Genomic DNA, 27,582 nt, shown 5'->3' on the forward strand with positions numbered 1-27,582 from the left:
CCAAAAGAAATCTCCAGGCAGGCCCGGACAGTTTCACTGGAAATGTCTACCAAATGATTAAAGAAGAATTAACATCACTTCTACACAATATCTTCTAGAAAATACAAGAGCATGGAACAGTTCCTTAACTTCTATAAAGTCAGTATCACCTGATAACAAAATAAAACAGAGTACAAAAAAAGAAAACTACAGACCAATATCCCTCATGAATACAGTTGCAAAAACTCCTAATAAATATTAGCAAACATAGAATTCAGCAATAAATAAAAAGAATTATACACCACAACCTAGTGAGATTTATTCCAGGGATGCAAAGCTGGTTCAGTATTCAAAAATCAATGTAACCCACCATATTTAAGTTTAAAAAAAAAAAGGTTTTTAAAAAAATCACATGACCAAATCAATTGATGCAGAAAAGGTATATGACAAAATCCAACACCCATTCATGGTAAACACTCAGAAAACTAAAAAAAAGAAGGACTTTCTTCAACTTGACAAACAACATCTACAAAAAACATCACATTTAGTGTGGAAAAACTGAACGCATCCCCCGTAAAATCAGGAACAAGGCAAGAATGCCTGCTCTCACCACTGCTCTTCAATATAATATTGGAAGTTCTAACCAGGGCAATAAGGTAAGGCAAGGCAAGGAAACAGAAGGTACACAGACGACAAAGGAAGAAATAACTCTATTTGTAGATGACATGACTGTCTATGTAGTATATTCCAAAGAATCTAAAATAAAATACTTGGACTTCCCTGGTGGCGCAGTGGTTAAGAATCCGCCCGCCAATGCAGGGGACATGGGTTCGAGCCCTGGTCCAGGAAGATCCCACATGCCGTGGAGCAACTAAGCCCACACACCACAACTACTGAGCCTGCGCTCTAGAGCCTGCGAGCCACGTCTACTGAAGCCCGCGCGCTTAGAGCCCATGCTTGGCAAGAAAGAGAAGCCACCACAATGAGAAGCCCGCGCACGGCAAACGAAGAGTAGCCCCTGCTTGCTGCAACTAGAGAAAGTCCACGCACAGCAACGAAGACCCAACACAGCCAATAAATAACTAAATTTATAAAATAAAATACTTATAGAACTAATAAGTGAGTTTAGTAATAAGCTCACAGGCTACAAGATCAACATATAAAAATCAACTGTGTTTCTATATACTAGCAATAAACATGGAGAAAATGAAATTTGAAATACCATATACAAAAATTCAAAAAAAAAGAGAAACATTTATGTATAAATCTAACAAAACACATACAGGATTTATATACTGAAAGCTACAAAATGCTAGTGAAAAAAAATCAAACAGGATCTAAATAGACAGTCCATTTTCATGGATTGGAAGCTCAACATAATAAAGATGTCAATGCTCCCCCCAAAAACCTGATTTCTATCAAAATCCCAGAAAGATTTTGCTGTACATTTAGACAAATTTACATGGAAAGTAAGTGGAATCAAAATAGCTAAAAGAATTCTGAAAAGGAAGAATGAAGTGGGGGGAATCAGCCTACCCAATCTCAAGACTTATTATTGATATATAGCTACAGTAATCAAGTCTGTGTGGTATCAGAGGATGGAACAGACAGAGAACCCAGAAACAGACACACATAAATACAGTCAACTGATTTTTTACAGAGATGCAAAACCAATCCCAGAAAGGATTAACAGTCTTTTCAACAAATAGTGATGGGACAATTGGACATCCATATGCAAAAAAAAAAAAAAAAAAAAAGAACCTCAACATAACCCTCTCACCTTATTAAAAATTAACTGACAACAGAAAAGACTCGTGTATAAATCCTAGGACTACGAAACTTTCAGAAGATAACACAGGAGAAAATCTTGGGAAACTTGGTCTAGGTGAAGTGTTAAACATGACAACAAAACACAGTCCATAAAAAGAAAAACTGATAAATTGGACTGCATCAAAATTAAAAACTCTGTGAAAGGCACTGTCAAGAGAATAAAAAGATATGCTACTGATCACATATCTGACAAAGGATTCCTATCTCAAACATATATATAAGAACTCTCAAAACTCAACAATAAAAAAATAATGAAACAAGTAGAAAATGAGCAAATGACATGAAGACACATCTCACTGAACAGGATATATGGATGGCAAGTAAGCACATAAAAAGATGTTCAACATCACAAGCTATGGGAAATGCCAATTAGGATCACAGTGAAATATCACTACACACCTATCGGAATAGTTAAAATAAAAAACAGCGACAACAGCAAATGCTGGTGAGGATACAGAGAAAGTAAACCACACATACACTACTGATGGGAAAGAGAAATAGTAGAGAAACTCTGGAAAGCAGTTTGTCAGCTTTTTAAAAAACTAATCATATACTTACCACACATTCAACTCAGCAATTACATTTTTGGGCACTTATCCCAGAGAAATAAAACTTTATGTCTGCATAACAACCTGTACATGAGTGTTCACATAAGGTTTATTGGTAACAGCCAAAATCTAGAAACAACCAAAATGTCTCCCAATAGGTAAACGTTCAATACATAATGTGGTACATCCATACCATGGCATACTACTCAGCAATAAAAAGGAACAGACTACTGACACATGCAACAATTTGGATGACTCTCAAGGGCGTTGTGCTTAGTGAAAACATCAAAAGATCTCAAAAGATCACGTGTTATATGATTCCATGTATATAACACTGTGGAAATGACAAAGTTATACAGACGGCAAACAAATCAGTGGTTGACAGGAGTTAGGGAAGGGGAAGAAGGGTGTGACTATAAGAGGGTGTAGCAGGAAGAAGATATTATGAACAGTTTTATATCTTGATTGAGGTGGCGGTTATACAAATCTACACATATGATAAAATGACATGGAACCAGACATAAACATTGCACCAATTTCAAATTCCTGGTTTTGATTTTATCTACCAGGTAACAGCTGGGGAAATGGGTGAAGAGTACATGAGACATGAGATTTCTCCATATTACCTTTGCAACTTCTTGTGAATCTATAATTATTTCAAAATTAAAAGTAAAAAAAAAATCAAAGTGCCTCCCACAAGAGACTTCTATATGTAGCACTGAATGCCTGGCACCTCTAACTAGGGGACACCACAAGGTATTTGGCATGTGATTTTTTTTTAAGGTTTTGTTTTTGTTTTTTCAAAATAAAAAAAAAGCATTTTTTCTGATGATAGAGAGTATTCAAGTAAATAATTAAGTATAAACTTGAATCATCAAAATCATATTACCATGATTCATTTTTAGGTCTATCTTAAAAAGAAAATGTGAACAGGAAGATTATAAAGCAGTTGCTTTATTTTAGGAAAGCAAAAGATGACAACAATCTATTTAAAAAAGAAAAGTTTAAAGAAGAAAGGGTTTACAGTACATTTCTAATTTCTGTGATACTGGCTGGCTCAAAGTTTTCTTTTGTTTTAAAAGCACAGTAGCACAGAGACGCCAAGTTTCCCTCACTTGGATTCTATAAGGCAAAGATTTGCTCCCTACCTCAGGGGTTGGTGCAGCATAGGCTGTGTAAGGAGGTGGGGAGGAAACCACGGCAGTCTCATCATACACGATTTCTGAGCCAACATAAGCCTTGAGAGGAGAGAAAGTATGAAAACAAGTGAGTTGCCACAAAGCAACTAAAGGCTCTTATGATACTATACCCTTTTATTTAGTAAATTAAAAAATTAATAAAAGCCGAAAAGTTTAATCTTTGAAGAGGAAATATAACAGCTCTCTGAGAAGCAATGACTAGCAGGACCACCCTCCCCTTGCCCACCACCCAGCACTCCGGTGTCCTTTGAATTCAGGAGGATGTGGCCCTCCTCAGCCACCAGCAGGGGGCAGAAGTAGAGTTCTCACTGCCCAAGAAGGCCACAGGGCCTCCACTGTTACCCAGCCCTTTTAAAAGATGTTACACCACTCTCAACATCCCTTCTGTTCACAAATAAAAATCCTACAATCTAAAACGTAGCAGTCAGGGATATGTTCTACACTCACAATCTGGTTTTTCCATTAAAAAATTTAAAAATCTTTCAGTAAATTACCCCCCAGTGGAAAACAAAAATATGTGTAGTCTTTTTAAAAATATCCACATGAAGAATCACCTTAGCTCTTGCCCCTAACTATATGAATCATCAATACTAACTTCATTCAAGTAAAGGATTTTCATCGAAGAAAAGGTAACTGGACCTGTAATCTTAGGAGGAAAAACAGTCCTGAGCTAACAAAAGTAGGAAAAAACAGCATTTGGATATTAAGTCTTTTTACTTTCTTTTCCCCCTGTACAAATTCTTTAAAAAGCACCATCTACCTTTCTCTTTCCTTCCTAGAGAAATAAATGAAAAAATAAAACCCTATCTGAAGAATGAAAATGTTGACCACAGAGGGAATTGCCTTTGATTCCCTGACAGACACCAAGATGGTATCACTAGCCTCTACAAATGGGGTTTACTGTCTCAGTTACTTCCTAAAGTCAGAAGAAACTAGAGACAAGTACAAGTCCCAAAAATGTTTATTTCACAGGCTGAGATGCTATTCATGAAAAGGACCCTGTGGTCCCTTTTGTGCCTTCTCTGTAAATGGCAGCAGAATTCAGAGTGTTGCAAATCTTTGTGAGATACAAACATTTCTAGAAAACAACACTGGGACCAGTGTGCCTGTGTTAGGAGGGCTCCTCCTGCCAAAATGTTTTGGCAAAATCCAGCTTCCTCACTGTCAGCGAAACACAGCCTATCTCTGCTTGCTCATCCTGGGCCGGATGGCAAAAAAACCCTCTTCCCCATTTCCCTTCTTAACCTCCTGTTCTCCCGTTTGTTACAGCAAGACTAAGTGAAAACATTACTAGTGACTGCCATTAGCAACTTACTGTGTTTGTCCTGGAATCCTGAAGCGTAAATTTCCAGGCCCTGAAGAAAAGAAAGAGGTACTTTATTTCAGGCAATCCAACATCTATCTCAACGGTTCTCAAACCTGCACTGGCATCGGAATTTCTGAAAAAGCTTGTTTAAGAACAGATCTGAAGCCCTTGCCTCAAGACCTACTCAATCAACTTATTTAAGATATGCACTAGGAATATATGATATGTAAAGAAATAAATCTATAGTACATATGTAATATTTAAAGCATAATCTACTCTACAGTTTTTCCTTTACTTTTTAAATAAATGTACAATGTACCATGCTTAACTATACTAGAACTAGCAGTATCTGTTCATGTCATACACACAGATCTACTTGATTTTTTTAATGGCTACATAATGTTCCATGATATGAGATTTAGATGGTCAGCAATATTTTGCTATTAAAAATAATGTTGGTATTTGAGAAACTGACCTGTAACGTACGTAAGTTTAAGGTATACAACATGATGACCTGAACGTATATCATGAATTGATTACCACAGTAAGCTAACACCTCCAGGCCCCCCGCACATGATTACCTTTATATTTTTTCTGGTGATAACACTTAAGATCTACTCTCTTAACTTTCAAGTATATGAGACAGTATTATTAATTACAGTCACTATGCTGTACAATAGATGCCCAGAACTCACTCATTTTACAGCTGGATGCTTGTACTCTTTGTCCAATATCTCCCCCATTTCCCTCAACCCCTGGCAAACACCATTCTACTCTCTACTTCCATGATTTTGGCTTTTTTAGATTCTACATATAAGTGAGAACATATAGTATTTTTCTTTCTCTGTCTGACTTACTTCACTTAGCATAATGCCCTCAAGGTCCATTTATGTTGTTGTAAAGGCAGGGTTTCCTGTTTTATGGTTGATTAACAGTCCATTACCCATGCATGCACAAGTCTGTGCGTGTGTGTGTGTGTGTATCACATTTTATTTATCAGTTCATCCATCATCAGACACTTGAGTTGTTTCCATGTCTTGGCTACTACGAATAATGCGAGAAACACAGGGGTACAGCTACCTCTTTGAGACAATGATTTAATTTCCTTCAGATATATACACAGAAGTGGCATTGCTGAATCATATGGTAGTTCTACTTTTAATTTTTTGAGGAACCTCCATACTGTTTTCCATAGTGGCTGCACAAAGTTACATGCCCACCAATAGTGCACAGGGTTCCCTTTTCTCCATACCCTCACCAATACTTATCTTTTGTCTTTTTGATAACAGCCATTCTAAGGTGTGAGGTGATCTCACTGTGGTTTTGGTTTGCACTTCCCTGATTATTAGTGATGTTGAGCACCTTTGGAAAAACGTTTTTGCAAGTCCTTTCCCCATCTTTTAATTGGTTCGTTTTTATGCTATGGAGTCATACAAGTTCCCTATATATTTTAGATATTAAACCCTTATCACATAAATGGTTTGCAAATATTTTCTCCTATTCCATAGGATGCCTTGTTATTTTTCTAATTGTTTCTTTTGCTGTGCAGAAGTTTTTTAGCTTAATGTAGTCCCAATTTGTTTACTTCTGCTTTTGTTGCTTGCACTTTTGGTGTCATATCCAAAATCGCTGCCAAGACCAATGTCAAAGACCTTTTTCCCCATGTTTCCTTCTAGTAGGTTTACAGTTTACGGTCTTACATTTAAGTCTTCAATCCATTTCAAGTTAATTTTTGTGACTGGTCAAGATAGGGAGTAAGTCCTTTCTGAAAAATCTGGGTTCTACACTCTTCTAAGCATAATTCCTTTGAATGTCTTATGCCGGGGCTCGCTTATCCTTCTCTGCCTTCTAGTGTTCTGAAATGACAAGCCCTGGGGGAACCTTCCAGTCTCTGCTAAGGTCCCAAGGATATCATAGGCTCAAGGGTTTTTCCTTGGCTTTTTCAAGAAGTATCAGCACCTCTACAGACCGCAGGGTACTACCAAAAATTTTTAAGATTTAATTAGCTCATCTTGTTACTGCTTCTGGGAGTTGGGGTAGGGTTAAAAACTGTGATACATCTCAACAGAATCTTCTATTTCTTTTTCTGACTGTTGCTCTTTGTATTCTGTGCTTGAAGTTAAACTTCTTTATTTGGCTGTCACTTCTGAATGTCTTCCCCTTCATTTCACTAGGTAGTTGAGGAAGATGACACAGATTCATTTGCCCCTTTTTTCTCAGAGGTCTCTGGCATGGGTTGAATTGTATCCCCTGCAGAAAGATAAGCTTAAGTCCTAATCCCCAGTACAGGTGAATTATTTAGAAATAGGGTCTCTGCAGATGGAGTCAAATTAAGATGAGGTCATACTGAATGAAGGTGTCCTTATAAGAAGAGGAAATGTGGACACAGACACACAGGGAGAATACCATGTTATAACAGAGGCAGAGACTGGAGTGGTGCAGCTGCAAGCCAGAGAACATCAAGGATAACCGGCCACAACCAAACCTAGGAAGAGGCCAGGAATGATTCTATCCAGAGTCTTAGAGGAAGCATGGCTCTGCTGACACAGTAATGTCAGACTTCTAGCTTCTGGAACTGTGAGAGAATAAACCTGTTGTTTTAAGGCACCTAGCTTGTGATACTGTGTTACAGCAGCCCCAGGAAACAAACAGTCTCCTCTTCTTTACTTTTTTACCTTGCTGTGTCATTTTATTTCAAGTGTGTTTCCTGTTAACAGAATAAATAGGTGGACTTTGTATTTTCTGCCCAATCTCAGATCTTATCCTTTTTAAGGAGAATTTAACCAACTCACATTTATTGAATTCACAGATATCATTGATCTAATTACTGCTACTTCATCTCCTGTCATGCTTTATTAAGTTTACCTGCTGGGTTTTTTTATTCTTCTAGTATTATCCTCCATTGCTCTGTCCCTAATTGTACCCTTAAAATTAGACACATAAATAAACCTCTATTTTCCCATAAAGGTTAAGAAAAAGTCAGCCTTCCATGCCAAACAAGGCAAGTCCTTCAGTGTACTTTTACCCCTTCTCCCTCCTCTATGACAAAAAAGCCTCCCATGTTTTGTTAAAATATTCTAAAATTTTAGTTCTAGATATTTTTTCCACTAGTACTTAAAGGAACTGTCCATACATGTGACATCTCAGCAAACAGTAGAATAGAGCAGTTAAGAACAAAGGGCTATGAAGACAAAGATTCAAATTCTGAGTCTAGTCTACAAGCTCTAAAACCTTGGGAAGTATGGCAGGCAGAATGATGCCTCCTCCCTACAGAGAGATCCATATCCTAATCCCCAGAACCTCTGAAAATGTTACCTCACCAGGCAAATGGACTCTGCAGCTATACTTAAGGTTAAGGACCTTGAAATGGCGAAGATTATACTGGATTATCGAGGCTGGCTCAAACTATTCTTAAATCCTTAAAAGCATATAACCTTCCCCAGCTACAGAGAATCAGACAGATGACAGCAGGAGAAGGGCTCAGCCCAGAAGCCAAGGAATGCAGGAGGACTCTTGAAGCTAGAAAAGGCAAGGAAACGGACTCCTCCCTAGAGCCTCAAGAAGGGATCATGGCCCTGCCAACACTTTGAAACCTAGTGTAAAACTCCGACCTCCAGAAATGTAATCAGAAATGTGTACTGTTCGAAGCCACTAAGCTTGTGGTAATTTATTACAAGAGCATTAAAAACTGATACAGAAAGTTACTTAACCCCACTATGCCTCAATTTCTTACAACAGAACAGTATCCACTTTATAAGATATGGTGAGGATTAAACAACATACATAAAGCAGTTAGCACAGTACCCAGTGCAAAGTAAGTGTTCAAATTATTAAAGAGTAAAAATATAGATCCAGTTTATAAAAAAGTAGCAAACTGGCTTGACCTGTGTTCATTTCTCCATTAGTCTTTAGGAAAGGTACATCTTTTCCAGAAAGTGCTATTTAAGATTCACTAATATAAATGAGAAGAATGTAAAAACGAAACTACATCTAGGATTTAAAATAAACCCTAGAGATCTGCAATGTCCAGAGTTAACCTTTGTTAGTGGTACAGTGTGGACAGGAAAAAAAAAAAATCAGTGTTTTCAAGATTCTAATCCTACATCAATGCTCATGTTAACAGACTGAGAATTAATAAAGTTGGGTTTTCCTTCTTTGTGGTTCCATACCCCTTCTTCAGAGATGGCAGATGGAAATAAGAACCACCAAAAGGAGAAAGGCTATATAATACAGATGTCAGTGCTTTTTAAAAAGACATTTACATAAAAAGGACAAGATTTAAGGGGAATTCCCTGGCAGTCCAGTGGTTAGGACTCCACGCTCTCACTGCCGGGGGCCCAGGTTCAATCCCTGGTCGGGGAACTAATACCCCACAAGCCATATGGCATGGCCAAAAAAAGAAAATTTAAGAACCCACTTAACTATGCCCATCGCCCAATGTGCATCTAGTAATGAAAAAAGAGAGTGCAAAGTGACTGTATCTAATAGTTTCTGCCATACTCACTACAATGGGACCCTGCATGGGCAGCTCTGCAGAGGCAGAAACGAGGATCAGGGTTATCAGACATGGAGTAAGACTCTTAACATTTCTTTCACACAACCTCTGAGTCACTTATTCTGCTGCCTACAGGAACACGCCACTCCCGTTCTTCTCCCTTCCTCATAACTGGAAATTAAAACAGAAAACACTTTTAAAATTAAACACACTGGAAAACAACTTACAAACAATCATCTGTGCTTTCTGCACAAAGACTGATGGTTTTCCCATCTCGGCAAACAATCTGCAGCAGACAGTCTTTTGGCTTCCCATCTGGAGGCTGAATATCTATGAAAAATATATAGAATACAGGAGTATTTACATAGTTTTTTTTTTTAAGGATTTCTTAACAGCTCAGATAAGCAAAGGACCAGAACTTCAGAACATTACAATTATAAAACATCTTTGTTCTGCTGTACAGAACCAAACACATGAATCATTACTCCATTCTAATTAAACTTCCTGCTGGAGAAACACGTAAGCCTCTTCCAGAGCACAATCCACATATGGTGATATACAAAATAGCCCAGACATTAGAAGAATAAGCACAACGAAAAGTGTTGCAAAGCATCAGTTAACAGAATACTTACTGCTTTTATTCACAAAGCATCAAACTAGATCGCTGCTTTAAAAGTGAAAATCGGTTGTTTAAAGTATCTCTGTGTACCAAGAAGTAAGACCTATGATATCTGAGCCTGGTTTAAGTAAGGATTTCAATAGCTAGTCCATAGAGGCTTGTGTTTCAAGAACTTATAGGGGCAGGATATTATTACACCAATGGTTACTACAGCAGCCTCTTTATTCCAAATAGCAACAGAGCTAATAAAACAAACAGGGAAGTCTACATATGCCATTAATTAGAAATAGAAAAGTCTATGCTTATTAAAACAAAAAAAAACTATTCCTTCAATAGTTGTGATAATTATATTGAAAGACATCATGGATTTTAAGAAACTGGCTAGAGTTGTTATCAATAAGCCAGTTTCTGAGTCACAAAATCTATACTGCCTAGGTTAGCTCCATCCTTCTTGGGGTTCCCAGCACTCTGGTTCCTTAGTCTTCCACCACCTTCTCCATTAGAGAGAACAGAAATGTGGACTGATGGGTCTAATTCAGAGGAGAAAATTAATCTGCCAACCCACATGGGTCATAATCCAAGTGTCTGGTTTCATCTGGTTACCTCTTCCCAGATGAAACCCTTCTTTGGTCTGTAAATGAAAGCAGAATGGGTAAGGAAGAAGAATCAACTCCCATCAAGAAAGCAGAAGGGCAGGCGACAGAAGCTGGACAAGACAGACCCACTTACCCCGACATTCATGTCCCGTGCGGACGTTGATGCAGTCCACGGGCATGTGGACCTTATCCTCCACACTCTGCCGAGTTTGGTCATCATAATAGATCAGGTGGCCATCTGACCACAGGTCAAACCAATTCTTCTTCCAGCGCTTCAAAATAGTACCTGAAAAAAAGTGGGAAATGTTGCCTTTGAGTGGAAAAGCAAGGACTTTGTCCTTTAATTCACCGGTAACAGAAAAAAAAGAAACTTTCCTCTGGTCCCAAAAGTATACCTGCATACAATTTCCCAGAGCAGTCCATCAAAATGGAAGTGAAAGTAGACCTGAACTGCATGAACACCCATGCTGTACCAGGGCTGCATGCAGCATGCTCTAAGATGAGAACTTCGATCTTACTGAGAACGCTGCCAACTTAAAAGTATCAAAATATTTTTTTAAAAAAAAAGGAAGTTCAATAAAACTTTGATTTTGAGCTAATGAAACATGTCTAACATTTAACTCTCCATGTGGTATATCTAATCCTTCCCAGTAGTATCTAACTGCTAGATTGATCAGAAAACGTTGAACTGTAAAGTCTCTACACACAAATAACAGTAATACCTTCCTCTTCTGGAAAAACTTCTCTTTTTCTTGAAGGGCCTTCACATATACTCTTCTCTAATGCTCACCTTCCCTTACAGCCCACAATGTGGGGAGTCTCCCTGCCTAAGACTATGCAGAGGCAGGCTCAGACACTGGATACATCCACACCCAGACACTGACCCAGGCCCAGGGCCTGACCCCTACCCAGCACGCATCCATCCTACTAACTCACACGTCTCTATCAGTTTGAGAGAATTCATCCATTCATTTGTAATCTTGGACTAGGCATTTAACTTCATAAAACTCTAATTTCCTTGTCAGCCAAAAGGGAAATCTAAAAGTTACCCCTGCACCCTTCTCACATCCGTACGCTACCGGCTGCATCTTTTGTTCCTATAGATCCCACCCTGTTCATGGCCAATGTGCACAAATTCCAAATATTCATCCCAGCAGCCTTCCAAATTTCTTTTACCACTATCAAACACCCACCTTGCTGAGAGGCAACCACAGCACTTGCTCAAACTGATAAATAAGTGACACCCAGCATCCATTTAACTGGCAGTGCCTGAGCTGTGCAGAAACTACCAAAGAGAGCCACCCAAACACAGACAGGTGTAATCACTGGGTTGGGGAGTTCTACCCAAGTATCACACCTGCCATCAAAGGCCTGACTGCAGAACCCTAAATTAAGCTGTCCTCCAGAGTCCAGATACTGAGCCCTAAGAGTCTGCCAATGGCAAGAAAAGGAAACCTGAAGACAGCGGTGCATACATGTAACTACATGTGTATCTCTGCTGCTCTGCAACTCAGTGAATATAATACAACTCACCTCATTTTAGTTTATTATGAATGATACTTCTGCTTTAGCAAAGACGGAAAAATGAACCCAACATCAGGAGATTGGGAAATGGAATAAGTCTTCTGAATACACACTTTTGAGATAACCATAACTAAGACAGTGGAAAAGTCTGTACAACTTATTTACAGAACTCCTATTTTGTGTACATCATCATGCTAAGCGCTGATGGGAAGCACAAAATTGTCAAAAGGGTCACTGTTCACTTATGTTGACAGAGCATTTACATTGAGTCATGATGGAGAAAGGAAACTTGCCCTCAAAGAGTGCAGGAAGGGAAGGCACATCCTCCAGGTCTGAGCAAGGCTCTCCATGTCCCCTGACCATTTTAGGATGACCCAAGATCCTCAAAACCCAAAACAAGGAAACTTACACAAACACTGGGGCTAGATTCCAATATGTCACAACTTTTTTTTTTTTTTTTTAAGCCAACAATACAATAGCTGCATCTATTCTTAGACTACAGAACTGTCATAGACCTTGAAAGGACACCTGTTCAGCTCCAGGTCTGAGAACGTAAAACTAGTAACAGGACAGACAGTCTGAAAGCTCGTCTCCTGGTAGAAAGGGTGTTGATGTTGAAACGAGACAGCCCTGAGTCTGAATGTAGGTTTGCCACCCATAGTTAACATCTGGACCAGTTATCAGTGAACCTCTATTTCTTCAGCTGGAAGCTGGGGTAATGCCACCCACCTCACAGAGCTGTTGTGATAATTATATTGATATAAAAATCTGTACAATGGGAACACAAACAAGCTTCATAAATAGTTTTTATAAAGCGTCCAAGGTATGCAAGTCCATTCTTCATTGCTAGGCTCAATTTTAGCTAAGTATTCAAAATATTCCTTAAATACAAATTCATATCTGAACAATACAGTATATATCACCACTCAAGCTTTTGCTGGAGTCATAAACAATATACTAGTCACTTTTCCCTTAATGCTGCTCTTTCTAGAACGAGAGCAGAATAATCTGCTTACTCTTTCTGCAATAAATAGAGCTGCTTCTTCCTGCTTTAAAACATACTATGAATCCTACTTAAGGTGGCAGCCTCAGAGATAAGCAGAGTTAAGTATATGCAGGCCCATAGAGATGAGTCTAAGAAAATGAACTTAATCCCATAAAAAAAGAACTGAGTCCCTTCTCCAGAGTCCTTTTGGAGACACAAAAGATTTGGTTTTAGATAAACTTGTTCCCTCGGGTCAAATCTTAATCTATAATTAAAGACTCTAGTATTTCAGAATCTGGTCACTGTTCAATCCCCAGATGAGACAGGTGTTTCCCACAAAGCGAGCAGTACCTCCATGCTAATATATTAGCTCAGCTCCATGGTAATATATCAGCTCAGCTTAGGTAGATCCAAGAACCTCAGGTCAGCCGTTAATAATACAGCATGCTAGGGACTTCCCTGGCCATTCAGTGGTTAAGATTCTATGCTTCCATTGCAGGGGGCACAGGTTCCATCCGTGGTCGGGGAACTAACTTTGTCGCACAGCGTAGCCAAATAATAATAATAATACAGCACGCTAGTGAGAAAAGAGAAGCCAGCAGGGACTATTACTGTCCCCTGGTTCCTATCAAGGCAGCAACCAAGAAGCTCCATGTGTGCAGAGAAATGGTTCATAGAGCTCTAAAAATCTGCAAGAGGAAATCCAGGGCAACAACATTAGTAAGACTTTGTTATTTGTTTGTAAACACTGGCAGTGTCAGCCACAGAAATAAAGATGTGCCCTAAGGCAACACTAAACCCAGCCCAAGGGGCTCACGTCCTGTACTTACTCTGTCTCAGCAACCATCCACTCTTCACAAATGCCATCTTTCCACCTGTAGAAGAAGAAACAGGCAGGCTCAAAATTATACCCAGAAAAGAGAATGACCCGTATGAGCTGTTTTTACTCACAACACTTCTGACACAAAATATGTGGGGTTTTTCCATACCAACAACCAATTTTCCAATTCTCAGGACACCAACTGGATGTCTAATGATTCAATTAGATTCTGACACTAACTACCTGGACTTAGCATCAGACCTCACAGCTCAAGGGCTCAGTTCCACAAGAATGCTCCCACTTTAGACACAAGTCCTGGGCCACCCATATTTCTGATCTATAAATTGGGGGTGCCCACAACCCCCTCCTGAGATTCGATAATTTGCTAGTATGGCTCACAGAACTCAGGAAGGCACTTTACTTACTATTACCTATTCATTATAAAAGGATACAACTCAGGAACAGCAAGATGGAAGAGATGCAGAGGACAAGGATTGGGGGAAGAGCGCAGAGCTTCCACGCCTCTCCAGGCACCATTCTCCCAGCATCTCCATGTGATCACTGGAACCCTGTCATTTAGGGGTTTTTAAGGAGGTTCCGTTAGGTAGCCATGACTGATTACATCATTGGACACTGGTCCTTAAGCTCCATCTCCAGCCTCTCTGCCATCTCTGGAGGTCCAGGGATGGGGCTGAAAGTTCTTTTTATTTTTTATTTATACATTTATTTATTTTATTTTTGGCTGCGTTGGGTTTTTGTTGCTGCACGCAAGGCTTTCTCTGGTTGCGGCGAGCGGGGGCTACTCTTCGTTGCGGTGCACAGGCTTCTCACTGCGGTGGCTTCTCTTGTTGCGGAGCATGGGCTCTAGGTGTGCAGGCTTCAGTGGTTGTGGCTCACGGCCTCTAGAGCACAGGCTTAGTAGTTGTGGCGCACAGGCTTAGCTGCTCCGTGGCATGTGGGATCTTCCTGGACCAGGGCTCGAACCCATGTCCCCTGCATTGGCAGGCGGATTCTTAACACTGCACCACCAGGGAAGCCCCTGGGGCTGAAAGCTCTAACCTGCTCATCACAAGCTTGGTCCCTCTGGCAACCAGCCCTACCCTGAAGTTATCTAGGGGCCCATCATCTCATTAACATAAACTTAGATATGGCTGAAAGGGGTTTATTATGAATAAAAAGACAACAAAAAGACACCCCTAGTACCTCTATCTCTCAGGAAATTCCAAGAGTTTTAGAAGTTCATATGTTTCTTATTATATCACAAAATCACAGCCCTTTGGTCTCTCTATCCTTAGCCCTTTCAGTGTCAGCTGAGGAAAGAACCAAAGCCATTTTACCTCACTGGCCACCTGGAATTTACCCAGTACCTCCTTAATACGGCCAATACAACCCCCCACGTGCACCCTAGGCTTTAGCCTCAGCACCCTGTCCACCTAGCTAAGTCTAACTCCACTTACATCTAACAGACATAAAGCAGTCCTAGAACACAGCTGCACACAGCCCAGTAAGGTGCGCACTGGTGTCAGCAGGTGGAGTGGCCAGGTCAGAGCAGAACACCAGAAGTCATGAAAAAAAAGGTTGATAAATTTAACTCCATAAAAATAAAAATCTGAGTGGCAAAAAATAAAGTCAAAAAGACCAATAAAAGATTAAGAAAACTACGTTTTACAACCATATATATGGCAGCAGTGAGTTAATTTCCTTCACATACAAAGCTCACTTATAACAGAAACAACGATCATTTGGCAGTTCACAGGAAAAGAAACATGAATGGGCAAAAAACTCATAAGCTACTCCATTTCTCTCTCAATTCAACTAACAAAAGTCAAATCACAAGTTAACAATATTACCTATCAGAGGGCCACAAATGAGAAAAACTATGATACCCAGAAAGGAGAAAGCATAATGGCAGGAATGAAAACTGTTGTTAACATTTTGGGAGGGAAATTTGACAATATCCATCCAAATTTTAGATATTCATATACTTTGACCTAGCTTTCTCACCATTACTAGAAATATGCCTCATTGACAAACATACACAGGTTCACCAACACATGTATAACACTAGCCCCAACCAAGGGGCTCCACGAAAGAGGACTGCTTGATGAGCACCTCCACCCATGGCATATTATGCAGATGTGAAAAGGAATGAAGTAGAACAGTATGTGCTGATGAGCACGCGTAGCTGATACCCACACAGCTATTTTCTGGAAGGAATCATAAAAACGGTTAACAACGTGTACCTCTGAGGAGAGGAATGAGGCAGTGCTGCATATGTGTCAGAAAAGAGGGTGACTATTCAGGCCTATTACACCTTTCTATACTATTTAAGTTTTTTTAAAACAACTTGCGGGGCTTCCCTGGTGGCACAGTGGTTAACAATCTGCCTGCCAATGCAGGGGACATGGGTTCGAGCCCTGGTTCAGGAAGATTCCACATGTCGCGGAGCAACTAAGCCCGTGCACCACAACTACTGAGCCTGCGCTCTACAGCCCGCGAGCCACAACTACTGAGACCGCATGCCACAACTACTGAGCCCGCATGCCACAACTACTGAAGCCCACGCACAACAACTACTAAAGCCCATGCGCCTACAGCCCGTGCTCCGCAACAAGAGAAGCCACTGCAATGAGAAGCCCGTGCACCGCAACGAAGAGTAGCCCCTGCTCGCCACAACTAGAGAAAAGCCCACGTGCAGCAACGAAGACCCAACGCAGCCAAAAATAAAATTAAATAAATTTTAAAAAAACATTTGCAAGTATTGTATCATTTTATTTTTGAAATCAACACATATTATTTGGAGGCTGAGATTACGGGCCACTTTTGTTTTCTACTTTAGCAGTTTTAGGTATTCTCTTTAAGGCACAAAGGTTTGGAAGGTTAGCAAAATGGAGCACAAGCCCAAGTGGGCACTTCAAAAGAACAAATGAGTTCTCCCTCATTTAACTTTCCCCATGTCTAAGAATGGCTCAAGTCTCACAAATCATCCTATATTCCAGCATCTCCAAAATCCTGTAATCTGAAGGTTCTTAGTCTCCCTGCAGTTTCTGCAAATTCATGCTGTCTGTCCTCACCAAGAAAGGAAAGACGTTTTTCATTTTTCCCTCCCACATTTAGGTACTCAAACGTACAGTCCCAGATGAACTAGATGCACAGTCAGTCTCTTCTCTTTCTCTCAGTGCATGTTCACACTGCTCACTGCTGCTGCGAGACACCTGCTGACAGTGAAGGGACGAGCCTGAGGGCAGCTGACTGTTGAGATGGTAGCGCTAACTGCTGAGTCACTGACTCACCCAACCAGGGATCTCCCGCTAATGCAAGGCTTTCCATTAAGCAAAACGATGCATTTCTTCATTATTTACACTGAGTTGAACTAGTTTCCTGCAACTTGCAGCCTAAAACATCCTAAAACAATCATTTACTTCCAAAAGGATTCGAGGCAAAGAAATAATACCAACATATTTTCATTCAACAAATATTCTTTGAACATCTAATGTGTGCCCAGCCTTGCAGCAGGCACTAAGGATACAGCAGTGACCAAGCTAAAACCCATGCTTTCATGTTAGCTTACATTCTAATGGAAGAAACAGGTTAAACTTGTAAGCTAAAAAGATAGAGGATGGAGTGTTATAGATAGCATCACATCTCTGCAGTGATACTATTACCCCAGAACATAAAACTGGAAGGGTATATAACACGTATTCAACTCATGCCAAATCCTGGATATTTATACTAAAACTTCCTACGATCATAACATAAACTCATTTATTTTTCTTTGGAAAATAGCTGGGAATAGATCACAAATTACTTGTAGAATGTATTGGGAGCTACCTAGATACAATACAAATTTAAAACCTGACTGAAATGTTGTCATACAACTTTGCTGGTACCTTCTGAGTTGGTTATGGAACCAAATGAACAGTGCAAAAATGTGATGCAACAGGAAGGAGTCTCCCGAAATTCTGTGGTAAATTTTTTAAAATCTCTCATGATTCTTGATATTAATTTGGCTGTTATTTGCTGACAATCATAATAGTCAAAATGTCAGCTCAGCCTAACAATGATATTAAGAACAGCTTCATTTATTCACAGGTCTTCAAGAATCCGAGTCCAACAACTTTAGGTGGCTGTAAGATTAACACCACCACCAGTAGCATCCAGGAGAATAAAGAGTTAAAAACAGAGTTCCTTAAGGACCTAGAGCTTTCCAGTTATCTACTAATTGTATGGGTCAGCATCTGAGTTGCCAGATATTGTGCCTATGTTTTCTTTGGCATTTCCTTGGGGTGAGGCGGGGTTTCTTTTACTTCTCAGGTAGATGTGGCTCAAGGGATGTCAACAAGAGAAAACTGGGGCTTCCCTGGTGGCGCAGTGGTTAAGAACCCCCCTGCCAGTGCAGGAGATACGGGTTCGAGCCCTGGTGTGGGAAAATCCCACATGACGTGGAGCAGCTAAGCCCGTGCGCCACAACTACTGAGCCTGCGCTCTAGAGCCCGCGAGCCACAACTACTGAAGCCTGTGTGCCTAGAGCCTGTGCTCCGCAATGGGAGGAGCCACCACAATGAGAGGCCCTCGCACCACAACGAAGAGTAGCCGCCCCCCCCCCCCGCTCACCGCAACTAGAGAAAGCCTGCGTGCAGCAACGAAGACCCAACGCAGCCAAAAATAAATAAATAAAATAAATAAATGTACTAAGAAAAGAGAAAACTGAAAAGCCAACTTGGAAATCAATTTCAGGCCACTGGAGTCAAGAATTTAAAATGGAAAAAAAACCTTCTCCATCGAGAGGACAACATTATAAACGTATCTCTGGCGTGCCTATATAAAATATTTCCAAACTATTAAAGAAAGAGAAAATTAGATTACAAGGTAGAAAGAAACCTGAACTGAAATTAGCAACAGAAACCCACGACTTTTTATAAAAGGGTAGTTGTTCTGCGGACTCAAGTAGCTTCTTATCTGGTATCATCCTGTCTACCATTAGTCATTATGTGAAACAATCTCACATGTCCAGATCTTTATCTCTAATACTGGTCTCCTCTAAAAGGAGCCAGTACTCCTTGAAAACGAGCTGGTTACAATTCAGGGACAGGACGCCTCAAGATGTGCCTAAGTTGTCTTACTGTCAAAAAACAAAGATGATTTCAGGAAAAAAAAAAGTCAACCAGCTGAAGAAACGGCATCTAATGGCCAAATTGTGACAACATGGGTACCAATGTGAAAATAATAATTATGGTTCATTAGAACCAACTGAGACTAAAAGGCATCCTAAGTATAAAATGATTAAAACCATATACATCACTATAGAATGTGTTAGAGAAACACACCTTCCAATGTGACTTCAATTTCACAACTGGGGTGGGGGAGATGCAGGGGGGTTAAAAAAAAAAGGTTAAACACTTTGATTTGTGTAATTCCTTCCTCTCAGTAAATAATTCAAACAGTTATTGAATTAACAAGTAAGAGATGTTTGTTGTTTACTGTCTAAGATGTTAGGATTTCTTTTTTAAGACAAAAAGTCTGGATTTCTGAGTTAAGGACTCAAGTGTACTGCTACATAGGCAGCAGAGAAGACCGCAGGAACAGGTTTCAAACCATCTTAAAACTTACACTGCTGGGGAGAAATGACTCCTGGAAAAGAACCCCTCAGCAATGCGCTGAGTTTGGTTACTTGCACTTTCTGGGCAAGCACTTACAAGCCAATCTCCAGAAGTCAGAAGAAACCAAGAGGATATTAAAGGAGCTTCCTGGACGTCCCTGGTGGCACAGTGGTTAAGAATCTGCCTGCCAATGCAGGGGCCACAGGTTCAATCCCTGGTCCGGGAAGATCCCACATGCCGTGGAGCAACTAAGCCCGTGCACCACAACTACTGAGCCTGCATGCCACAACTACAGAAGCCCACGCACCTAGAGCCCGTGCTCCACAACAAGAGAAGCCACCTCAATGAGAAGCCCGTGCACTGCAACGAAGAGTAGCCCCCACTCACCGCAACTAGAGAAAGCCCACACGCAGCAACAAAAACCCAACCCAGCCAAAAATAAAATAAACTTATTTTAAAAAAATAAAAATAAAATAAAGGAGCTTCCTAAAGCACCTGTGGTGTCTTCACTCAGATCAGGCAACATTATCAGCCAACAGTCATCTTCTTGGGGGACTGAGGCTGGACATTTTACCATCTAGCAGAGACCGCAAGATGGGCAGTCCTCTGAGGGCAGAAAAGTAAGTTCTTTATCTCCATTAAAAAGGTATGTGTCCTTTGTGTCTACCAGCCTCTGCTGTCAGGTACCATGTTGGTATCCCATCACCACTGGAGCGTACTGCCTCATCAGCAAGAGCACCCTCGCCTCTGGCTCCCAACCCATAAGCAAGATGTAACACGATACAGACCCCCACACTGGGCCATGTAAGTAAGAGACACCAAGGGTAACAAGTACTTAAATAAGCAGCTGCCTCATCTGCTCCCAAATGACCCACCTTACCTATGCTGGACCACAGCTAAATCCTTCTATCTAGAGTCTGTCCCCTGCCAAGCTCCTCCAATGTATCCTGAACCCTGACCACAAAGCAGAGGAGGAGAAACCATTGCCTATCACTCAGCCTACTTGCCCTCAGCCTTATAGAGCATTCACATGCCACTGCCTAAAACAGGTACCCTACTCATTAGCCTAGACCAATTCCTGGTCCTGAATCCTGCTAGCCTGCCCTGCGTTGAGGTTACCTAGGACCAGTGCTCTGAGGGGAAAAAGAAAAAAAGGCAGACTTTAAAAATCCATCTTCCCGGCCTTCCCTGGTGGCGCGGTGGTTGAGAGTCCGCCTGGCGATGCAGGGGACACGGGTTCGTGCCCCGGTCCAGGAAGATCCCACATGCCGCGGAGCGGCTGGGCCCATGAGCCATGGCCGCTGAGCCTGCGCGTCCGGAGCCTGTGCTCCGCAACGCGAGAAGCCACGACAGCGAGAGGCCCGCGTACCGCAATAAAAAAAAAAAAAAAAAATCCATCTTCCCATTTTTCCCTCTACAGTATATAGAAATATTACATATTTCTGGAAAATACATATTTCTTGATACTAAACACTACAAATCACATGAGAGTTATTTTCAAAAACAGAAGACACAACAGTGGCATTAAAATAAAATCCAGGGATTTCCCTGGTGGTCCAGTGGTTAAGAATCGCCTTCCAATGCAGGAGACACGGGTTTGATCCCCAGACGGGGAACTAAGACCCCACATGTCGCAGGGCAACTAAGCCCACATGCCACAACTAGAGAGAAGCCTGAACCACGCAACGAGGAGCCCGTGTGCCTCAGCGGAGGATCCCACATGCTGCAACCAAGACCCAACACAGCCAAAACTAGAAATCAATAAATATTTAAAAAATTTAAAAATGAGAATCCAAGACAAAAGATCTATGAATAACGTAAAGATCACCCATGCTGGTGACTGCTTTGCTATTTCCAACATTAATGACAGATAAAACACCTAACTCTGCTCTCTCCTGAAATGCAACTAAAATGACAGTTAAGGGGAAAACAAGGCATAAATCCACAAACACAAAGAGAATCACAGCAGAGACAAAAGCAGATTAGATGCTAAAAATGCTGAGAAAGTTTTAAAGGCAAATGAACAAGTAGTCACTAATATAAAATATAAAAAGCTTTCTCTGCTTTTCATGTGCTAATAAGCCAAAACACAGCAAGCCAACTCTAGCCACAGAACACTGTAAAGATTCAGAAACTGGAAGTATGAGATAATGCTGAAGGTGGGGAAGAATATCAGAATTTACTGAAAGTCTTTAAGAAGAGTTAGTAGGCCCTCTACACATCCAGGCAACTACCCTCCCCAATCCTGAGGATCGTCTTTCTGGAAAAGCTGAAACACTGAGGCTCTAGTCTTGGGGACACCAGGGGTAGCTCAGAGTGGAAGAGAGATGCCAAACTTAGAGGAGTAACAGAGTAAGTGAATGTCTTAAACTCCCTGTCCTCTTCCTTTACTTAACTCCCAGACTCTCTAGCTCTGGACGAAGGGCACAGCCAAAGGTTCATTGATACCGACATTTTTTCTATAAAAAAACTGGTCTCCGGGCTTTCCTGGTGGCGCAGTGGTTAGGCATCTGCCTGCCAACGCAGGGGACATGGGTTCGAGCCCTGGTCCAGGAAGATCCCACAAGCCACAGAGCAACTAAGCCCATGTGCCACAAATGCTGAGCTAGTGCTCTGTGGCCCACGAGCCACAAATACTGAGTCCATGTGCCACAACTAATGAAGCCCGTGCTCCGCAACAAGAGAAGCCACCGCAATGAGAAGCCTGCACACCGCAACGAAGAGTAGCCCCTGCTCGCCGCAACGAGAGAAAGCCCGCGTGCAGCAAGACCCAATGCAGCCAAAAATAAATTTATTTTTAAAAAGATATTAAAAAAAAAAAAGCTGGTCTCTGCCTAAAACCCTACAGGCATTCTCATCAAGTGATAAACTTTAAACAAACACATGAACTTTCAATCCGTTTTTTTAATATCTTAAATAGAAACAGATAGCACGTATGTTCAGACATCTGAGGAAGCTTAAAGAGACTGAAAAAAATAAAAGTAAAAAAACTCAAAAACCTCACAGGAATCAGAGACAATTGCAGGGAGCAAAGGAAAAGTTTTTAAAAAATTACTATTATCAGAAAGATGATACACAATATTGTAACCAAAAAACAAAACCAAAATGTTCTAAAATAGGAACATTCAGAGCTCTCAGTTAAACGTGATTAACCAAAATTTAAAATAGAAGAACTGAAAAGATCATGATGGAGGAAATCTCTCTGAAAGGAAAAAAAGAAAAAAAAGGCCAAGAGATGAAAAAAATTACAGGATAAGCCTGGGATATAAAACATCCTGCTTACAGGAGAGTTTCACAAATAAACCAGCAAAAGAAGTATAAAAAAAGTACTACACAAACATTTTCCAGAACAGGACAATACATTTCTAGACACATTTCTAGACAATATATTTCTAGACACATTTCTAGACATTTAATGAGTGTTCAGCAAGATGAATTTTAAAAGATCCTCGGTAAGGTTTATAACTGAAATTTCAGAACTCTACGGACAAAGAATAGAACCTAAAAACTTCCCAGAGCAAAACGGAGGTCACATAAAGGATAAACAAAGCATTAGGGCATCTTCATCCACAATGCTGGAAGCTGGAAGGCAATGGATCAATATCTTCAAAATGCTGAGAGAAAATTATTTTCAAGCCAGAATTCCATACCCAGTCAAATTATCAATCAAGTAGATAAAATAAAGACATTTACACGCATGCTGAAAGACTTAAGATTTACCTTCCATGTACCCTACCCTGTTTCCAGAGCCTAGCAAAGAATGTACTCCACCAAAATGAGAGCATAAACCAAGAGGAACTAGGGGATGCAGGTGAAGGGAAGTCCCAGGGAGACAGCTGTGCCACAAGCCTAGAAAAGAAACCAGTCCAGACTGGAGGACAGTGTTGGGGGGTGGGGAAGGGGAAGGGGACAGAGCCTGACATCTAAGAGAGTCTGGTGGACTCAAGAAGAGTGTTTACAGGAGGCAGAAGTCTTCTGTGGCAAGAAGTCAAAGATTACATCTAAATCAACAGCAATGTTATCGTGTCCCGAATATAAATGTAAAAAAGGCAGCTAAGAAAAGGTGAAAACGTTTGTCTCTAGTTAATGGAAAGGGAGTGAGTATTTTTTGACTCTGAGGTTTAAAGTGCTATTTGGCTTTTCAATCTATGTATATGTATTATTTTGATAAATGTGAACATGTATGCAATGATTTGAATTATCCTCAAACATACAAAAAAAAAAAAAACCCTAGATGAACACCATTTTCTTGAACCTCCCTTCTAAGAGTTCTTTAAAATGGGGGGAGAAACTTAGTATATTCTTAGCAATCAAAAATCATAAAGTATGATTTTGATAATATGCTTTGAAAAATTCATAGAGCCTAATGTTTCATAATACAGGCTTTGAAGTTAAAAGAACTGCGTTTATATCCTGGCTCAGTCACTTATAAATTACCTTGGGCAAGTTATTTAACTTTTCCAAGCCTTAGTTTCTTCACCTATACAATGAGAATACTAACAGCTACTTGATAGGATGTTTGGAAAATTGGGTGAAATAACTTGTGTTTGCATAGTACCTGTTAGTTACTAAAACTAACAAATGGTAGCTGCTCCCACAGCAATTATTACTACTATTTTTGCTATTATTTCCTCACTATCCACCTGACTAAAATTTGCCTAAAACATTCTAGAAGACAGAAGCACATCAGGCTGCTTCTCAAATGGCTTAGAAGACTTAGTAAGATGTGCCTGACAGTCAAAATTTGAACACATACCTAGAAGGGGAAAAAAAAAAAAAAAAATCAAACCAAAAACCTTCCCAGAATACATAACTAAATTAGTCTCTGAAGGAACAGGAGTAGCTTTTTGACGTACCTTGTTGAACTCCACTCTCCATAACTTATTTCAACCTTTCACTATTATTTATATCCTGGAGCAGGATCTAATGCATAAACTAAAACTCACTAAAGTCTAATCTGCTGCTGGTCTCTAGAGGATGCCAGCAAACTAACTGCAAAATACCCACATTACTCACATGCCAATAAAACCTACAGAAAGTTTTAAAAATACAAACCATATTCAACAATTCAAGTTTTTGAGGTTTGTTTGTTTGGCCACGCCTCGAGGCTTGTGGAATCTTAGTTCCCCAACCAGGGACTGAGCAGTGAGAGCCAGTCCTAATCACTGGACCGCCTGGGAATTCCCCAATTCAAGTTATTTTAAAATATGAACTCAAATCACTGTAAAAATCATTGAATCCAAAAGGGACCAACTTAAGAGGTGGAAAGAATATTGCCTTTGGAATCTGACAGTTCTGAACTGAAAACCCACTTTGCCTGGCTCCTCTAGTTAGCACTCTATCTTCCCAAGGAATAATATGACTACCTCAAGAGTGATATCTGGGGACTTCCTGGCGGTCCAGTGGTTAGGACTCCGTGCTCTCACTGCCAAGAGCCCAGGTTTGATCTCTGGTCGGGGAACTAAGATCCCACAAGCTGCGAAGCGTGGCCAAAAAAAAGAAAAAAGAAAAGAGTGGTATCTGTTCTTTCTGTACCACTGACCTACACATTTCACAAATTCAGTCCCTGAGATTATCAGGAAATCTACTTTCAGAATGTGTTAACTAGAAGACCTATTATTTTAGCCGTGAAAGTTGTTTCCTTATCAAAGAGAGGAAAACTCTGTTTTTCAAGGACTCCAAAACGACACAGGGGACAAGAAGGACTGGGTGATCCATCCCAGTCAGTTCATATGTGGTGTTGGCCATTTCAGGTAGCAATCAGTTCTTAATAACAAGCCCAATAATAAGCACTCATCAAAGGACAGACAGACTAAAACAAAGAGGCAAGAAAGTTCAACTCTGGCCTCATGATCAAGTTCAGAAGCAAATACACAACAAATAAAACATGACTGGTTCAACTAGCCCACTTTTTGTAACATTTTTAATAGTTTATTTTACTCAGCAGTTTTTGGCAGTTACTGACACTAATAAAGTAATTCTTTAATTTCTTTAGACATCCAGTAAAAAAGAAAAAAGACAGAGGAAAGGAGAAAGAACCCAAATATTAATGTAGGATGGCAAGCTAGGAAGTATAGCAAACCTTCTAGAGAGAGTCAAGAAAAACCTCTCTACTCAGTGCTCTGTGGTGACCTAAATGGGAAGGAAATCCAAAAAAGAGGGGATATATGTATACGTACAGCTGATTCACTTTGCTGTACAGCAGAAACAGAACATTGAAAAACAACTATACTCCAATAAAAATTAATTAAAAAAGAAAAGAAAAGAAAAGAAAAACCTCTATCTTCCCCCAAGGAGTAATATGACTACCTCAAGAGTGGTATCTGTTCTTTCTATACCACTGACCTATACATTTCACAAATTTAGTCCCTGAGATTATCAGGAAATTTACCTACAGAATGTGCTAACATCATTAAAAATATGCTAGTAAAGAACCATTGTCAGGTTCTGAGCTCTTTTCTGCAGCCTCCTTCAGGAAGCATTTACTGACCACCTACACTGTGCGAGACACTCTTATCTGCCAGGATAATCCTGCAACATATGCTTGATTCCTGCCCTCAGAGATGGGGGGAGTTAAGGAATCACTACCCCACTGAGTAAACACCAAGCACAAGGGAAGCCCAGACAAGCACCTGCCCAGCTCTCTTCCCAATACCCACCTCCCATCAATAACCATCAGCCCAGCCCAGGGGCCACTCCTGAGCACAACAGAACCAGTCGCAGAAGCACACGCACACATACACAGATATTTTGATCATTAATTTGTCAGACAAACATTAAGCGTCGTAAATAAACAGGTAGTTAACAGTCCCAGCTTGGGCCCTAATTCCCCTCGTGACTTTTACACAAGTCACTTCCTGCATTGGCGCTGGTTTCCTCAAAGACTACCAAGACCCAGGAACTTCCCTCCCTTTAGACTAAGCGCCGCTCCCCCTGGCAGAGGCTCCACCGCGTCCTAGTCAGAGGAGGTATTAAAACAACGAAAGCTTCTCAGGAGTCAACAGCGTTTGGAATTAACCATGCATGTTCCCCTGGATCTTTTGACACTGTGATCGTCCCACCTCATTCCTTTCCCCCACTCACGCTGAAAACCTGGAACTTTACTATTCGGTCATTTATGCAGACTTTTCTGTGTAAATTACTCTATTTTTGAGTTAAAAACAAACAAAAAACACTACTCTGACGCGAAATGAAAACCCCTGACCTTCGGGGTTCCCCATGTAGTTAGGTGAGAGAATCAAACGTGGAAAAAGACCTATAATACAACACCAAGCACTTAGAGCCAACGACACTGCAAAACCAAGAGTAGGTGAAACGAGCGGAGGCGGGCCCCACCCGAGAGCGCACAGCTTCAATGCCATTCCGGACTCCTTAAGGAGGCTGCGACCTCCGGGCGGCAGGATAACCAAAAAGAGCCCCAATCCCCTCGACCAGACGGGCTGCAGGGCCGGAGACCTGCGCCCCGCGGGCAGAAAGGCGGGGTGCCGGCGGGGATCACCTGCAGGAAGGGGGGCGGCAGCAGGAGCGCTCTGGCGGGGCGGGCGGCTCCAGGGGAGACTCTAGACTGACCGGGGGAGGGGGAAGAGGAGGGGGTCTGCTCCGGAGGGGCGGCGAGCGGGCGGCTCTAGGGGAGGCTCCGGAGGGATCCGGGGAAGGGAGGCGAGGGGGAAGGGGAGTGGGGAGGAGAGGAAGGAAGGGGAGAGGAGAGGGGAAGGACTCGGGTGGGGCTGGGGGGCGCTGACGGGAGTCTCCTGGAGAGGCTCCGGAGGGACCGACGCCCGGGGTGGGGAACGGAGGGCGCGGGCCTGGGGTCTCCCTGGAAGGGCGTGGGGTGGGTGAGCCCGGCCCGAGGGGGTCTGGGTCGCCCGGACCGGACAGGAACATTCACCTGCAAAGCCTCCGGCCGCAGCCGCGTACCGAAGCAGGGCGGGAGCGCAAGGACACTGCCGGACTTCTCGGCTCCGACTGCCTCACGCCAGCGTTTTGGCTGCCGTCCGACGGCACGTCTCCCCGGCGCGCATGCGCACGGCACGCACTGCAGGCCGGGAGGTTCGGTGGGGCCCGGGCAAGCCTGGCTGTTG

At 41.4% G+C, this 27,582-nt stretch overlaps 1 protein-coding gene across 4 annotated transcripts in view; it reads right to left on the reverse strand.

Moving 5' to 3' along the window:
• The window catches only part of PLEKHB2 (pleckstrin homology domain containing B2), a 49,463-nt gene extending 21,881 nt beyond the window's left edge, over nucleotides 1-27,582 (reverse strand). For 3 of the 4 annotated variants that reach the window (XM_029225657.1, XM_029225656.1, XM_029225655.1), the window contains exons 1-6: nucleotides 27,390-27,582; nucleotides 13,912-13,956; nucleotides 10,706-10,858; nucleotides 9,585-9,687; nucleotides 4,872-4,911; nucleotides 3,506-3,595 (exon numbers count right to left, since the gene is read on the reverse strand). In XM_029225657.1, coding sequence (XP_029081490.1) covers nucleotides 3,506-3,595; nucleotides 4,872-4,911; nucleotides 9,585-9,687; nucleotides 10,706-10,858; nucleotides 13,912-13,948 — 423 coding nt within the window. In that variant the 5' untranslated portion in view covers nucleotides 13,949-13,956; nucleotides 27,390-27,582. Of the gene's footprint in view, nucleotides 1-3,505; nucleotides 3,596-4,871; nucleotides 4,912-9,584; nucleotides 9,688-10,705; nucleotides 10,859-13,911; nucleotides 13,957-27,389 lie in introns of those variants that run through there. The other variant, XM_029225658.1, reaches the window with a different exon arrangement.

The sequence above is a fragment of the Monodon monoceros genome, unplaced genomic scaffold, assembly GCF_005190385.1.
Source record: "Monodon monoceros isolate NGI ecotype Baffin Bay Population unplaced genomic scaffold, NGI_Narwhal_1 Super_Scaffold_16, whole genome shotgun sequence".
Taxonomy (NCBI): Eukaryota; Metazoa; Chordata; class Mammalia; order Artiodactyla; family Monodontidae; genus Monodon; species Monodon monoceros.